This window comes from Aegilops tauschii, chromosome 6 (assembly GCF_002575655.3).
Source record: "Aegilops tauschii subsp. strangulata cultivar AL8/78 chromosome 6, Aet v6.0, whole genome shotgun sequence".
NCBI classification, from domain to species: Eukaryota; Viridiplantae; Streptophyta; class Magnoliopsida; order Poales; family Poaceae; genus Aegilops; species Aegilops tauschii.
The window spans coordinates 145,877,515-145,895,359 of record NC_053040.3 but is presented as its reverse complement, the minus strand read 5'-3'; the positions used below and the strand labels follow the sequence as shown (position 1 = coordinate 145,895,359).

Sequence of the window (17,845 nt, the reverse complement as noted above, 5' to 3'; positions counted from 1 at the left end):
TGGGTGTTAGAATCATTACTGTGTAATCTAGATTATTGACTCTAGTGCAAGTGGGAGACTGAAGAAAATATGCCCTAGAGGCAATAATAAACATCCCAACCTTTCAGATTTGGATTAGTTTGGCAGGCCCACGGTAGATAGAATACTTGGGTCGCCTGTTGAGCCGTAATATAGACATCAGGAACATCTAAATGGGTGCTTTGGTTGATTTCAACTAGCCCTATATGTTCATGAGTCCTTCTAGTCTCCTTCGGCTGAAACCAATAACATTTGAAGACTACGACATTCGGTGGGTTTTCACCATAGAATAGAAGTTCATAAATTGCTTCAACTCTCCCATAATACTCGGTACCTCCTTCGCCGATAGCAGATACACAACAATTTGTAGACTTTCGGTCGGCCATAGATAGCTCTTTGCCATAGGTACGAAAGCGATACCCGTTGATGTCGTATTTGTCAAATGAACGGACCTTATAGTCAAAACCATTAGCGACTTGTCTCAATTCGGCGTCCATAGACTCTGAATTAGCCTACAAGTTTAATATGAAAGGATTGTTGCAGTACGCACAAATTAGCGAATGAAACCGGGATAGCCGCCTACAAATTAGCCTACAAGTCTAATAGAAATTACCGTTTGTTTGAACCAAGAGATGAAACCGGGATAGCCGCCTCCTTGCTTTGCGAGAAGCTCATACTCTTCGACAGAATCCTTTTGGATCACCGCTCCATACGAGAATAAGGCGATGTATCGACTGTATGAAATATCCAGGAATAAGAGCAGTTCAAAGGAAATAGAAGTTGCGAAACTATGTACCGAGAACTTACTCGATGTACGGCCGCACTTCTATCAGGTTGTTGAAGATATACAACGAAATGGTCCGCCATTGTTCGTTATCCAAAGATACTGGATTTGAAACACTGGCTGGTGCGAGATTCCCTTTGAATAAGCTGAGGTTGGATCCACCCTTTTTAGGGTCGTCAGCATTGTACCGAGGCTTCGGATTATGCAAATGACGATTTTTGGCTTCGTAGTGTGCTGTCACGAAGTTTGCCGCCTCCTCAGTGATGAATGCCTCAACCATCGATGCTTCAATTCTACGTTTATTTTTACATTTTTGTCGAAGTGTCTTCTGCATCCTCTCAGTTGGGTAGCACCAACGATTTTGCACGGGCCCCCCCAATCTTGCCTCGGTCGGGAGATGCAAAATCAAATGTTGCATTGGATTAAAGAAGCCCGGTGGAAAGATCTTCTCTAACTTGCAGATCAACTCCGGCGCCAACTCTTCCATTTCTTCTAGCACGCCAGGCGATAGTTCTTTCGCACAAAGAACACGGAAGAAATAGCTGAGTTCTGCCAGTACTAGCCATTCATCCTCAGGGATGAAGCCACGCAACATCACCGGCATTACCCGCTCAATCCATATGTGCCAATCATGACTCTTGAGACCAAATATCTTCAATTTATCAAGACTGGCTCCCCTCTGTAGATTCGCTGCATACCCATCGGGGAACATCAACTGCATTTTCACCCACAAGATAATTTCCCTCATAGCTGGCCTTCCAAGATTGAACCATGCCTTTGGCTTCGTCCAGTTCTGCTTTCCTTTCGGTTCTTTCATGTTTTGTAACGGCCTATCACATAGCGCCTCCAGATCGACTCTAGCCTTAGTATTGTCCTTTGACTTCCCATCTATGCCGAACAATGTACCAAAAAGTGCCTCGGCGATATTCTTCTCAGTGTGCATCACGTCGATGTTGTGTGGGCAAAGGAGGTCTTTGAAGTAAGGCAGATCCCGTAAGCATGTTTTGTGAGTCCAGGCGTGCTTAGAATTATACCCCTTGAAGTACCCTGGACGCTCTGGATCTGGCTCGAGAGCGTTTAACTGATCCAGGGTCTGTTGGCCTGTCAATGCAGGTGGTGCAGAGTTTTTGACAACTCTACCTCTGATGAAGTTCTTCTTGTCTTTCCTGAACTTATGGCGAGGATTCAGGAACTGTCTATGCATGTCGAAGCAAGAAAACTTGCGACCGGCCTGAAGCCAACGAAACTCAAGAGCTCCCTTGCATGTGGGGCACGGGAACCTTCCATGCACACACCAGCCAACGAATAGCGCATACGCCGGCAAGTCATGCGTCGAGTACATGTACCAGACACGCATTATGAAGTTCCGTTTGCTATAGGCGTCGTATGTCTTGAACCCATTATCCCAGGCTTCTTGCAATTCGTCCTTAAGCGGTTGCATGTACACATTCATATTTTTCCCCGGATAGTTGGGCCCTGGAATTATCAACGTCAGGAAAATGTTCTTTCTTTGCATAATCTGTCCGGGGGGAGATTGAGTGGAAAGACAAATACGGGCCAACAACTATATTGGGCTGCCGTCATACCAAACACACTGAACCCATCCGTGCTGATGCCGACTCGAGGATGCCTCGGATCTGCCGCTTTGTCACCATGTAATTCATCAAACTTTTTCCACGCAACACCATCCGATGTGTGTACAATCATCAAATTCCCATCTGCATCTAGTTCGGTTCTTTTGCCCGTTTTGTGCCATGTCATCTGTCTGGCCGTCTCTTCGACCATGAAAAGACGTTGAAGTCTTGGTACGATTGGCATATACCGAAGAACACTAACGGGGATTTCGGTCTGTGTCTTCTCACCCATACCGTTGTCTACCACAACATACCTGGAAGACTTGCAAATGGGACAATAGTTCAAGTCCGCATAGTCAAGCCTAAACAAGACACATCCTTTCTCATAGGCATGTATCTTAGCATAGGGCATCTTCAGTGCACGGAGGATTTTGTCCGACTGGTACAGGTTTGCAGGCATTACATGGCCTTTGGGTAGAAAGCGTCCAAATACTGTCATCATTGCATCGTAGCATTCTCTGCCCAAGTTGAACTGAGCCTTCAAAGCCATTACTTGTGAGATGGCATCCAACTGACAAAGCTCAGTGTGCTCATGGAGCGGACGTTTTGAAGACTCCAACATTTCATTGAAGGCCTTTGCAGATTCCTCCATCTCCTCGTCCGAATCCCGAGCATCATTGAAGTCTTGCACCATGTTTTCCATCCCGGTACCATGCTCGTCGGTGCGACGACGATCCACCTCAGCTCGGTCACGTTGGGCAGACTCACCATGAATGTCCACACCGTATAATCGGGCGTAAAACCACTCTTCTGCAGGTGTTTGCCCATTTCAGCCTCTGTCCTCTTTTCCCAATTGTCGCACCGTAAACAGGGGCACCAGGTTTTCCTCTGGCCATTTGCAAATGCGGCTCGCACAAACCCCTTGGTTTTTTGAACCATTCAGTGCTCCATTTGTTCTGACCAGTGTGACCGGTGTACATCCACGCACGATCACTCATCTTGACTTTCAGAGCTACTAGACACACAACAAATATATATATATATAATTCACCATGTATATATTCATCAGTTGATCTACTTTGTCAATCTTATTACGTCCATGCAACCTACACTCTAATAGGTAATGATAGGTCCTAATCCCACCCGAGTATGTTTAGATTGGGTTCATTTTCCCATGCTATGCTCCGGATCCTACGCAAAATTTCGGCAGCACCTCCCCGCTGTTCTCCTGATACACGTCTCTGCAATAAACAGAGAGGATGTGTACCCGGAGAACAACAGGGGAGGCAATGACGAAATTTATGCGTCGGATCCGGAGCAAAGCATATGGGAAAATGAACCCAATCTAAACATACTCGGGCTGTCCATGGATAGCGTTGGACAATTCGAAAGAATCGAGGTTATAAATATGCAAATGCATGCATATTTATAACTATGACGCTTTCGAACGGGAGACACATATTGGTTACGCATACTGATGATTCAAGACACATATATAGCTAGCTATCAAGTTTCATCGGAATAGATCAAATAATTAATGGGGGAGGAGGACATGTCATTTGTGCTCAACCACGAACGAAGGGGCAGAGCTCGTCAAACGCACGGCGAGGTCGTCGAACACCAAACCTCGCAGCGATGAAACAACTGCACATTTAAAACTACCCGATCAACACAATTATATATGATGTTTTTCATAAAAAAATCGAAAGATATATGACCTAACTAGTAATTCACAAATATATGACCCCGTCGGCTTCTGGAAGGCCAAAGAACACCTTTTCGGGAGGTGTCGGGGGTCGGGGTGTCGTGTCGGTGTCGGGGTGCCGTGTCGGGGTCGGGGTCTCGGGGTCGGGGTGTCGGGTCAGGGTGCCGGGTCGGGGTCGGGGTGCCGTGTCGGTGTCGGGGTGTCGGGTCAGGCTCGGGGTCGGGGTGTCGGGGTCGGGGTCTCGGGGTCGGGGTGTCGGGTCGGGGTGCCGGGTTGGGGTCGGGGTGTCGTGTCGGTGTTGGAGTCGGGGTGTCGGGGTCTCGGGGTCGGGGTGTCGGGTCGGGGTGCCGGGTCGGGGTGTCGGGTCGGGGTGTCGGGTTGGGGTGCCGTCTCGGGGTCGGGGTGTCGGGTCGGGGTCGGGGTGCCGTGTCGGTGTCGGGGTAAGGGTGGGTGTGGTGTCAGGGTGTCGGTGTCGGGGTGTCGTGTCGGTGTCGGGGTCTCGGGGTCGGGGTGTCGGGTCGGGGTGCCGGGTCGGGGTCGGGGTGCCGTGTCGGTGTCGGGGTCGGGGTGTCGGGTCAGGCTCGGGGTCGGGGTGTCGGGGTCGGGGTCGGGGTGCCGTGTCGGTGTCGGGGTCGGGGTGTCGGGTCAGGCTCGGGGTCGGGGTGTCGGGGTCGGGGTCTCGGGTCGGGGTGCCGGGTCGGGGTGCCGGGTCGGGGTCGGGGTGCCGTGTCGGTGTCGGGGTCGGGGTGTCGGGTCAGGCTCGGGGTCGGGGTCTCGGGGTCGAGGTGTCGGGTCGGGGTGTCGGGTCGTGGTGCCGTCTCGGGGTCGGGGTGTCGGGTCGGGGTGCCGGGTCGGGGTCGGGGTGCCGTGTCGGTGTCGGGGTCGGGGTGTCGGGTCAGGCTCGGGGTCGGGGTGTCGGGGTCGGGGTCGGGGTGTCGGGGTTGGGGTCGGGGTGTCGGGGTCGGGGTGTCATGTCGGGGTGCCGGGTCGGGGTCGGGGTGCCGTGTCGGGTCGGGTTTTTTTTTCCTCTTTTTTCCTTTTCTTCTTCTTCCTATTCATCCTTTTCTTCCTTTTTTTGCTTCTTCTTCTTCTTCTTCTTCTTCTTCTTCTTCTTCTTCCTCCTTTCCTTTTTCCTGTTCTTCTTCTCCTCCTCTCCTCTTTTTTCTTCTTCTTCCTCTTCTTCTTTTTTCTTCTCCTCCTCCTCTTCTTCTTCTTCCTTTCCTTTTTCCTCTTCTTCTTCTCCTCCTCTCCTCTTTTTCTCTTCTTCTTCTTCTTTCCTCAAACTAAACTAAACCTAAAACTAAACCTAAATATAAAACTAAAACTAAAACGAAAGCTAAATCTAAACTCAACATAAACCTAAAACTAATAAAACAGAAAAAAAGGAAAAAACTAAATCTAAACCTAAAACTAAACTAAAAACTAAAACTAAAACTAAAACTAAATCTAAACTAAAACTAAAACTAAAAAGGAAAAAAAACAGAAAAAAAGGAGGGGGGCTCACCTGGGGCAGGGCCGGTGGAGGAGGGGGGCGGGGCGGTGGAGGAGGTGGCCGGGGTGCGGGGGCGGCCTGGGGCGGCGGGGGGCCGGGGCAGGGGGGACGACGGGGCGGTGGGGCGGCGGGGGGCCGGGGCGGTGGGGCGACGGGGCGGCGGGGGCGACGGGTGGTGGGGCGACGGCGCCGGTCGGCAGTAGCGACGGGGCGGGGGGCCGGTGGGGCGACCGGGCGGCGGCGAGTGGTGGGGGCGGCGGCGCGCGGCGGGCGTCGGCGACGGCGGTGGGGTGGGAAGTGGTGGCGGGGCTCGGCGAGGAGAGAACAGAGTAACGGGCGGGGGGTACGGGCCGTTAGGTAGTGTCCTCTTTGCCGTCCGCCTCTCTTTGCCGTCCGCCCTTTTGCCTCTTTGCCGTCTGCTGGCAGACGACAAAGAGGTGCGCCGTTAAGTTTTTTCCAAACGGGCGGGGGTGGGGGCCACCTCTCTCTTTGCCGTCTGCCAGCGGACGGCAAAGATTCTTTGCCGTCTGCTGGCGGACGGCAAAGAGCTTCTTTGCCGTCTGCTTTTGGGTAGCTGATGGCAAAGAGCTTCTTTGCCGTCAGCTAGCAGACGGCAAAGAGCTGGCAGATGGCAAATTAGCTGATTCTAGTAGTGGCGTGTGCTTGGCGAAGCCCTGCCGGAGAACTGTCACTCCACCACCACCACGCCATCGTGCTGCTGTTGGAGCCTTCTTCCTCAACCTCTCCCTCCTCCTTGCTAGATCAAGGCGTGGGAGACGTCACCGCTCCGTACATGTGTTGAACGCGGAGGTGCCGTCCGTTCGGCGCTTGGATCATCGGTGATTTGGATCACGACGAGTACGACTCCATCAACCCCGTTCTCTTGAACGCTTCCGCTCGCGATCTGCAAGGGTATGTAGATGCACTCCTCCCCTCTCGTTGCTAGTAAACTCCATAGATTGATCTTGGTGATTCGTAGAAAATTTTAATTTCTGCTACGATCCCCAATAGTGGCATCATGAGCTAGGTCTATGCGTAGTTTCTATGCACGAGTAGAACACAAGTTGTTGTGGGCGTCGATTTTGTCAATTTACTTGTCGTTACTAGTCTTATCTTGATTCGGCGGCATCGTGGGATGAAGCGGCCCGGACCGACCTTACACGTACGCTTACGTGAGACAGGTTCCACCGACTGACATGCACTAGTTGCATAAGGTGGCTAGCGGGTGTCTGTCTCTCCCACTTTAGTCGGATCGGATTCGATGAAAAGGGTCCTTATGAAGGGTAAAGAGAAATTGGCATATCACTTTGTGGTTTTGGCATAGGTAAGAATCGTTCTTGCTAGAAACCTATAGCAGCCACGTAAAAGTTTGCAACAACAATTAGAGGACGTCTAACTTGTTTTTGCAGCAAGTGTCATGTGATGTGATATGGCCAGAAGGATGTGATGAATGATATATGTGATGTATGAGATTGATCATGTTCTTGTAATAGGAATCACGACTTGCATGTCGATGAGTATGACAACCGGCAGGAGCCATAGGAGTTGTCTTAATTTATTTATGACCTGCGTGTCAACTGGAACGTCATGTAATTACTTTACTTTATTGCTAACCGTTAGCCATAGTAGTAGAAGTAATAGTTGGCGAGACAATTTCATGAAGACACGATGATGGAGATCATGATGATGGAGATCATGGTGTCATGCCGGTGACGATGATGAACATGGCGCGCCGAAGATGGAGATCAAAAGGAGCAAAATGATATTGGCCATATCATGTCACTATTTGATTGCATGTGATGTTTATCATGTTTTACATCTTATTTGCTTAGAACGACGGTAGCATAAATAAGATGATCCCTCGCTAAAATTTCAAGAAAGTGTTCCCCCTAACTGTGCACCGTTGCGAAGGTTCGTTGTTCCGAAGCACCACGTGATGATCGGGTGTGATAGGTTCTAACGTTCGCATACAACGGGTGTAAGCCAGATTTACACACGCAACACACTTAGGTTGACTTGACGAGCCTAGCATGTACAGACATGGCCTCGGAACACAAGAGACCGAAAGGCCGAACATGAGTCGTATAGCAGATACGATCAACATGAAGATGTTCACCGATGATGACTAGTCCGTCTCATGTGATGATCGGACACGGCCCAGTTGACTCAGATCATGTATCACTTAGATGACTAGAGGGATGTCTGTCTTAGTGGGTGTTCGTTAATAATTTGATTAGATGAACTTAATTATCATGAACTTAGTCTAAAAACCTTTACAATATGTCTTGTAGATCAAATGGCCCACGCCAATGTTGCCCACAACTTCAACGCGTTCCTAGAGAAAACCAAGCTGAAAGACGATGGTAGCAACTACACGGACTGGGTCCGTAACCTGAGGATTATCCTCATAGCTGCCAAGAAAGCATATGTCCTTGAAGCACCGCTAGGTGATGCACCTGTTTTCCCAGCAACTCAAGATGTTCTGAACGCCTGGCAGTCACGTAGTGATGATTACTCCCTGGTTCAGTGCGGCATGCTTTACAGCTTAGAACCGGGGCTCCAAAAGAGTTTTGAGCAGCACTGAGCATATGAGATGTTCCAAGAGCTGAAAATGGTTTTCCAAGCTCATGCCCGGGTCGAGAGATATGAAGTCTGCGACAAGTTCTACAGTTGTAAGATGGAGGAGAATAGTTCCGTCAGCGAACACATACTCAAAATGTCTGGGTTGCACAACTGCTTGTCTCAGCTCGGAGTTAATCTCCCGGATGACGCGGTCGTTGACAGAATCCTTCAGTCGCTCCCACCTAGCTACAAGAGCTTTGTGATGAACTTTAATATGCAGGGGATGGAAAAGACCATTCCTGAGGTATATTCAATGCTGAAATCAGCGGAGGTGGAGATCAAAAAGGAACATCAAGTGTTGATGGTGAATAAAACCACTAAGTTCAAGAAAGGCAAGGGTAAGAAGAACTTCAAGAAAGACGGCAAGGGAGTTGCCGCGCCCGGTAAGCAAGCTACCGGGAAGAAGACAAAGAATGGACCCAAGCCTGAGACTGAGTGCTTTTATTGCAAGGGAAACGGTCACTGGAAGCGGAACTGCCCCAAGTACTTAGCGGATAAGAAGGCCGGCAATACCGAAGGTATATGTGATATACATGTTATATATGTGTACCTAACCAGCGCTCGTAGTAGCTCCTGGGTATTTGATACCGGTGCGGTTGCTCATATTTGTAACTCAAAGCAGGAGCTGCGGAATAAGCGGAGACTGGCGAAGGACGAGGTGACGATGCGCGTCGGGAATGGTTCCAAGGTCGATGTGATCGCCGTCGGCACGCTACCTCTACATTTACCTACGGGACTAGTTTTAAACCTCAATAATTGTTATTTAGTGCCAACTTTGAGCATGAACATTGTATCTGGATCTCGTTTAATGCGAGATGGCTACTCATTTAAATCCGAGAATAATGGTTGTTCTATTTATATGAGAGATATGTTTTATGGTCATGCCCCGCTGGTCAATGGTTTATTCTTAATGAATCTCAAACGTGATGTTACACATATTCATAGTGTGAATGCCAAGAAATGTAAGGTTGATAATGTTAGTCCCACATACTTGTGGCACTGCCGCCTTGGTCACATTGGTGTCAAACGCATGAAGAAACTCCATGCAGATGGACTTTTGGAGTCTCTTGATTATGAATCATTTGACACATGCGAACCATGCCTCATGGGCAAAATGACCAAGACTCCGTTCTCCGGAACAGTGGAGCGAGCAACCAACTTATTGGAAATCATACATACTGATGTGTGCGGTCCAATGAGCGTTGAGGCTCGCGGTGGCTATCGTTATGTTCTCACCCTCACTGATGACTTGAGTAGATATGGGTATGTCTACTTAATGAAACACAAGTCTGAGACCTTTGAAAAGTTCAAGGAATTTCAGAGTGAGGTTGAGAATCAACGTGACAGGAAAATAAAGTTCTTACGATCAGATCGTGGAGGGGAATATTTGAGTCACGAATTTGGCACACACTTAAGGAAATGTGGAATTGTTTCACAACTCACGCCGCCTGGAACACCTCAGCGTAATGGTGTGTCCGAACGTCGAAATCGCACTCTATTGGATATGGTGCGATCTATGATGTCTCTTACCGATCTACCGCTATCATTCTGGGGTTATGCTTTAGAGACTGCCGTATTCACTTTAAATAGGGCTCCGTCGAAATCCGTTGAGACGACACCGTATGAATTATGGTTTGGAAAGAAACCTAAGCTGTCGTTTCTTAAAGTTTGGGGATGCGATGCTTATGTCAAGAAACTTCAACCTGAAAAGCTCGAACCCAAGTCAGAAAAATGCATCTTCATAGGATACCCTAAGGAAACCATTGGGTATACCTTCTACCTCAAATCCGAAGGCAAGATCTTCGTTGCCAAGAATGGGTCCTTTCTGGAGAAAGAGTTTCTCTCGAAAGAAGTAAGTGGGAGGAAAGTGGAACTTGATGAGATGACCCCTCTCGAACCAGAAAGTAGCGCAGCACAAGAAAATGTTTCTGTGGTGCCTGCACCGACTAGAGAGGAAGTTAATGATGACGATCATGATCAAGTTACCACTGAACTTCATAGGTCCACAAGGACACGTTCCGCACCAGTGTGGTATGGCAACCCTGTCCTGGAAATCATGTTGTTGGACAACGGTGAACCTTCGAACTATGAAGAAGCAATGGCGGGACCAGATTCCAACAAATGGCTTGAAGCCATGCAATCCGAGATAGGATCCATGTATGAAAACAAAGTATGGACTTTGACAGACTTGCCCGATGATCGGCAAGCGATAGAAAATAAATGGATCTTTAAGAAGAAGACAGACGCGGATGGAAATGTTACCATCTATAAAGCTCGACTTGTTGCTAAGGGTTATCGACAAGTTCAAGGAGTTGACTACGATGAGACCTTCTCACCCGTAGCGAAGCTGAAGTCCGTCCGAATCATGTTAGCAATTGCCGCATTCTACGATTATGAAATATGGCAAATGGACGTCAAAACGTCATTCCTTAACGGCTTCTTTAAGGAAGAACTGTATATGATGCAGCCAGAAGGTTTTGTCGATCCTAAGAATGCTGACATAGTATGCAAGCTCCAGCGCTCAATCTATGGGCTGGTGCAGGCATCTCGGAGTTGGAACATTCGCTTTGATGAGATGATCAAAGCGTTTGGGTTTACGCAGACTTATGGAGAAGCCTGTGTGTACAAGAAAGTGAGTGGGAGCTCTGTAGCATTTCTCATATTATATGTGGATGACATACTATTGATGGGAAATGATATAGAATTCTTGGAAAGCATAAAGGCCTACTTGAATAAGTGTTTTTCAATGAAGGACCTTGGAGAAGCTACTTACATATTAGGCATCAAGATCTATAGAGATAGATCGAGACACCTCATAGGTCTTTCACAAAGCACATACCTTGATAAGATATTGAAGAAGTTCAATATGGATCAGTCCAAGAAGGGGTTCTTGCCTGTATTGCAAGGTGTGAGATTGAGCACGGCTCAATGCCCGACCACGGCAGAAGATAAAGAAAAGATGAGTGTCATCCCCTATGCCTCGGCCATAGGGTCTATTATGTATGCCATGCTGTGTACCAGACCTGATGTAAACCTTGCCGTAAGTTTGGTAGGAAGGTACCAAAGTAATCCCGGCGTGGAACACTGGACAGCGGTCAAGAACATCCTGAAGTACCTGAAAAGGACTAAGGATATGTTTCTCGTTTATGGAGGTGACGAAGAGCTCGTCGTAAAGGGTTACGTCGATGCTAGCTTCGACACAGATCTGGATGACTCAAAGTCACAAACCGGATACGTGTATATTTTGAATGGTGGGGCAGTCAGCTGGTGCAGTTGCAAGCAAAGCGTCATGGCGGGATCTACATGTGAAGCGGAGTACATGGCAGCCTCGGAGGCAGCACATGAAGCAATCTGGATGAAGGAGTTCATTGCCGATCTAGGAGTTATTCCCAATGCATCGGGGCCGATGACTCTCTTCTGTGACAACACTGGAGCTATTGCCCTTGCCAAGGAGCCCAGGTTTCACAAGAAGACCAGGCACATCAAGCGTCGCTTCAACTCCATTCGTGAAAATGTTCAAAATGGAGACATAGATATTTGTAAAGTGCATACGGATTTGAATGTCGCAGATCCGTTGACTAAACCTCTTCCATGAGCGAAACATGATCAACACCAGAACTCTATGGGTGTACGATTCATCACAATGTAACTAGATTATTGACTCTAGTGCAAGTGGGAGACTGTTGGAAATATGCCCTAGAGGCAATAATAAAATATTTATTATTATATTTCCTTGTTCATGATAATTGTCTGTTGTTCATGCTTTAATTGTGTTATCCGGAAATCGTAATACATGTGTGAATACATAGACCATAACATGTCCCTAGTGAGCCTCTAGTTGACTAGCTCGTTAATCAATAGATGGTTACGGTTTCCTGACCATGGACATTGGATGTCATTGATAATGGGATCACATCATTAGGAGAATGATGTGATGGACAAGACCCAATCCTAAGCATAGCACTAGATCGTGTAGTTCGTTTGCTAAAGCTTTTCTAATGTCAAGTATCATTTCCTTAGACCATGAGATCGTGTAACTCCCGGATACCGTAGGAATGCTTTGGGTGTACCAAACATCACAACGTAACTGGGTGGCTATAAAGGTGCACTACAGGTGTCTCCGAAAGTGTCTGTTGGGTTGGCACGGATCGAGACTGGGATTTGTCACTCCGTATGACAGAGAGGTATCTCTGGGCCCACTCGGTATTGCATCATCATAATGAGCTCAATGTGACTAAGTAGTTAGTCACGGGATCATGCTTTACGGAACGAGTAAAGTGACTTGCCGGTAACGAGATTGAACGCGGTATTGGGATACCGACGATCGAATCTCGGGCAAGTAAAGTACCGATTGACAAAGGGAATTGTATACGGGATTTCTTGAATCCTCGACATCGTGGTTCATCCGATGAGATCATCGTGGAACGTGTGGGAGCCAACATGGGTATCCAGATCCCGCTGTTGGTTATTGGCTAGAGAGGTGTCTCGGTCATGTCTGCATGATTCCCGAACCCGTAGAGTCTACACACTTAAGGTTCGATGATGCTAGGGTTATAAGGAAGGTTTGTATGTGATTACCGAATGTTGTTCGGAGTCCCGGATGAGATCCTGGACGTCACGAGGAGTTCCGGAATGGTCCGGAGGTAAAGATTTATATATGGGAAGTCACCATACGGTCACTGGAAGTGTTCGGGGGTATGCCGGTATTGTGCCGGGACCACCGAAGGGGTTCCGGGGGTCCACCTGCCCCGGAGGGCCTTATGGGCTGTAGGTGGAAGGGAACCAGCCCTAAGTGAGCTGGGCGCCAACCCCCCTAGGGCCCATGCGCCTAGGGTTTGGGGGAACCCTAAAGGGCCCCCCCCTTGCTTGGGGGGCAAGCCACCTCCCCCTGGCCGCCGCCCCTCCCACCAGATGGGATCTGAGGGGGCCGGCCCCCTCTCCCTTGCCCCTATATATAGTGGAGGGGTGGGAGGGCAGCCATACCTTTCCCAAGGCGCAGCCCCTCCCCTCCCCAACACCTCTCCTCCTCCGCGTGTGCTTGGCGAAGCCCTGCCGAAGAACTGTCACTCCACCACCACCACGCCGTCGTGCTGCTGTTGGAGCCTTCTTCCTCAACCTCTCCCTCCTCCTTGCTGGATCAAGGCGTGGGAGACGTCACCGCTCCGTACGTGTGTTGAACGCGGAGGTGCCGTCCGTTCGGCGCTTGGATCATCGGTGATTTGGATCATGACGAGTACGACTCCGTCAACCCCGTTCTCTTGAACGCTTCCGCTCGCGATCTACAAGGGTATGTAGATGCACTCCTCCCCTCTCGTTGCTAGTAAGCTCCATAGATTGATCTTGGTGATTCGTAGAAAATTTTAATTTCTGCTACGATCCCCAACAGTCTACATAATTCTCGAACCCGTAGGGTCCGCACGCTTAAAGTTCTGCGACGATCGGTATTATGAGTTTATATGTTTTTTGTACCGAAGGTAGTTCGGAGTCCCAGATATGATCACGGACATGACAAGGAGTCTCTAAATGGTCGATACATAAAGATTGATATATTGGAAGCCTACATTTGGACATCGGAAGAGTTTCGGGTGAAATCGGGATTTTACCGGAGTGCCGGAGGGGTTACCGGAAGCCCCCGGGGGTTAATGGGCCTTGTTGGGCCGTAGTGGAGAGAGAGGGGCCGGGCAGGGCAGGCCGCGTGCCCCTTACTCTCTGGTCCGAATTGGACTAGGAAGGGGGGGGCCCTTTCCTTCTCCTTCTCCCCCTTCCTTTCCCCCTCCTAGTAGGAGTAGGAAAGAGGGGAGTCCTACTCCTACTAGGAGGAGGACTCCTCCTCCTGGCGCGCCCTACAGGGCCGTCCGACCTCCCCCCTTGCTCCTTTATATACGGGGGCATGGGGCACCCTAGGACACACAAGTTGATCATTGATCTCTCCCAGCCGTGTGCGGTGCCCCCTCCACCATAATCCACCTCGGTCATATCGTAGCGGTGCTTAGGCGAAGCCCTGCGTGGGTAGCTTCATCAACATCGTCACCACGCCTTCGTGCTGACGGAACTCTCCCTCGAGCTCTACTGGATCGTGAGTTCGCGGGACGTCACCGAGCCGAACTTGTGCTGAACGCGGAGGTGTCGTACGTTCGGTACTGAGGATTGGTCTATCGTGAAGACGTACGACTACATCAATCGCGTTGTCATAACGCTTCCGCTTAACGGTCTACGAGGGTACGTGGACGACACTCTCCCCTCTCGTTGCTATGCATCAGCATGATCTTGCGTGTGCGTAGGAATTTTTTTGAAATTACTACGTTCCCCAACAGTCACGATCCCGCTGCCTAGCAAGTGGGTGCCATAGCTGCAACAAGGCAAGAAATTTGAAGAACGAGTCAGATGCTCATCTCGGGAAGATCTGTTCAATCACCATCTTCTTACGCATCGTCCAAATGGTCCAAGTCATCGCCGCAAAGAAAAGCCAGAATAGGCGGCGTTTGCGGCCCTCCTGCGTCGCTCTGGCCTGTAGGAACTCTGCAAGGTCCCCTGCCTCCCACTCAGATCCTAATGCCTCGCGAACGAAGCTCCAAAGAGACCGCACCGCTAAGCACGAGAACATGATGTGGGTTCCCGTCTCCGGGACATGACAAAGGGGACACAAATCATCGCCCGGGCCGTGCTGCTTCAGAACCTCGGTTCTCGAGGGCAAGCAATCACGAAGAAACTGCCATAGGAAGATCATGATTTTTTGGGGGCACCGACACCTTCCACAATGGGGATAACCACTGTATGGTCGGTGCACGGCAAAGTGCCTGATAAGCTGATCTAACGGAGAACTCTCCAGATGGGGAGAGGCTCCAGGAAATGTTGTCCGGCGATTGCGACAACACCAGAGGGACTTCTGTCCTCAACCTATCCCATTCATTAGCCTCGTCCTGTCCAAATGACCGACGGAACCCGATGTTCCATTGTCCATCCTGACACGCCTCGGAGACCAGAAGACTATGATAATTCCATGAGAAATTATTATCTTGTTAGTAATTATGTCAATAATTTTTATGGGTGACTATTTCTCAATCCATTTAGAAATAGCTATATGATGGATATCTTTTTACTATATAGTACTTGCGTGAATCATAGTAACCAGATTGGATGATTGTTGGTGTCGGCTTACTAATTATCTACTTTGTTCCAAATTGTAGGATGCTTGGAAATTTGAATATGAACTACATACGGACTGAAATGAGTAAATATACACATTAAATATATTCGATTCAGAAAATAGTTAGAACATTTTATAATTCGAAACGGAGGGAGTATTTGGAGATAGCAAAACTGGGGTTTTCAATGAGTTAATGGTAGCTTCGCACGCCAGGTTTACTGGACGCCATGTAGACGATGGTAGGATCTCACGTTCGTTATTTATTGAGGATAATTTTCCAAAATGGAGGCAAAAGTTTTGCCTTATCGATTAATTAAGAAGAAGAGAATTGCCTAGTTAATTTACGGAAAACCGGCCGAAAACCAATACAAACGAAGCACATACTAACTACTCACACGGCAAGAAACCCCACAACCGCACAGGTGACCCCGCCAGTCTCTTCGAATACACAACATCCACATAACCCGACATTGCTACTACATCAAGAGACCGCCAACAAAAACACCTGGACACAAGGCATCTGACACCTCTCAAGGACGAGCCGAGAGATCGAAGGTCATCCATAGTGTCGTGCATGCATGGGCCAAAGAATCGCACTGCTCTTTCTTAATCCATCCCTTTTAAAATAAGTGTCTTAACCTTAGTATAACTTTGTACTAAAATTAGTACAAAGTTGAGATACTTATTTTGGGATTTAGCAATTGCACTTTAAATCACACATTATTTCTCTTACGTACCATTACTCCAGGTACAAATACAAGTAGTACTTACGAGTAGGAAATTAACACCACAACTCCAGAAGGCAGAACGCATATCTCTCGTAGGCACAAACATCAAAACACACACGAGTAGGGAATTTACCACGATCGCAGGCGACAGAATGACGGAGTTGAGGACAGATGATTCAGCACGCACATTTTGGAATCAAAAGGCCAGCTCTTTGGTGGCCAACTCCTCGCTCTTCTCAAGCGCGCCCGCCTCCATCTTGGTGGAGAAGCTGCATGGCGGGCTCACCAGCGGCACCGCGCCCCGTGCGTGCGCGTCCCCGTTCTGCGGCCCACTGAGCTGCGCGTCGACGGCCTTACGGGCGACGATGACAGAGTTGATCACCTCACCTTCGGGGTGGTGCACGGCCAGCACCTCGAACCCGCCCCGCCTGATGTCCTCCGGGTCGACGATGGGGTACAGGAAGCCGCGCGCGCCGTGCGCGCTCCGCACGACCAGGGACGCCCCCTCCACCATGTGCGCGCCCAGGTGGGCTATCACCTTGGCCTTCTCCTCGGCCGCCATGCCGACGAGCGCGGCGAGGAAGACCACGTCGTACGCGCCGAGCTCCTGCGTGAGGTCGGCGACGTCCGCCGTGTGGAACTTCATGCGCGCGCCCACGCCGTCCTCGCTCGCGCCGAACAGCTTCCTGGCGCGCTCGTTCGCCGCGCCGCACAGGTCGTAGTTATCGAAGTGCGCGTCGGGCAGATGGTGGGCGGCGAGGACGAAGGAGCTGAACGGCAGCGGGCCGGAGCCGACGAAGGCGACGCGCGCCGGCGCGATGCCCGGCACGTGGCGCGCCAGGAGCTCGTACTCCAGCCTGCTGAGGTTGACGTAGTTGCTGTAGTAGGGGAAGCGGCCGAGGTGGTCGAGCGGGTTGTCGAAGGTGGCGAGCAGGTCGGCGTAGTGCGCCTCGAGCTTCCCCTCGGCGGCGGAGCAGAGGCGGATGAGCGCCTCCCGCATCCTCTGGTGCTCCGGGCTGAGCTTCGTCACGTCGACGGAGCTCGGCGGGACGCACGCGGTGACGAGGTCGGTGAAGAGCCTGTCGACCTCGGGGGACGGGCTCAGCGACGGCAGCGCGGCGATGGCGGCCTGGAGACCGGCGATCTTCTCGATCAGAGCAGCGACCTCCTTGTTCTGGGCATCCATGTTATAACTGCTTCTTGGTGACCGGAAGAACTCTGGGAGCAGGAGAAAATGTGTGCCGCTGAACGCTAGAGCTGCTCGATGAGTTCTAAAATGGATACGTGAGCGTATATATAGCAGTGGCGAGAATTGTTCTGTTGTAGTGTTGTGCGCGATTTCACGCCGGCCTGCAGCCGAGGAAAAGACGCTTTTGATTGTGCACGCTTCACGCATCCATGGCCAGGCGGGTTTCATGCCTCTCGTCAGACTTTTACATGTTTGAAAGTACTAGTATATAATCTTAATCTTCATGCCGCTATGCTGAAGTTGACAACATTTTATAGTATCCATGAAGATTGCGTTCGTCCAGTTTGGGTCCCTCGTGTTTGGGTCTCGAAACATGGATTAGGACGGAATGGTTTAAAATGCCGATATTAGCTAAATTTCTGAACTTGCTCAAATATCCGAATTTTAGAAAAGTTGAAAATTCTTTTGGAATTTGGTCTAATGAAATTAACTTAATTTGAAGGGATTTTGACTGAAATTGAATTTGGATTGGAATTAGTTTAAATATAGGCCAAAATTTTGAGGTCATAAATATTTTGATACCCGC

At 49.6% G+C, this 17,845-nt stretch overlaps 1 protein-coding gene across 1 annotated transcript; it reads right to left on the bottom strand.

Moving 5' to 3' along the window:
- Positions 1–15,944: 15,944 nt before the first annotated feature.
- LOC109748004 (nicotianamine synthase 1) lies at positions 15,945–17,340 on the bottom strand. The gene has a single exon (XM_020307057.4). The coding sequence runs from the start codon at positions 17,254–17,256 to the stop codon at positions 16,267–16,269; it is 990 nt and encodes a 329-aa protein (XP_020162646.1). The 5' UTR covers positions 17,257–17,340; the 3' UTR covers positions 15,945–16,266.
- Between the last annotated feature and the right edge of the window lie 505 nt (positions 17,341–17,845).

What these genes read in the sequence shown, in the direction of transcription:
- LOC109748004 (XM_020307057.4), bottom strand. Translation starts at nt 17,256, where the DNA reads ATGGATGCCCAGAACAAGGAGGTCGCTGCTCTGATCGAGAAGATCGCC.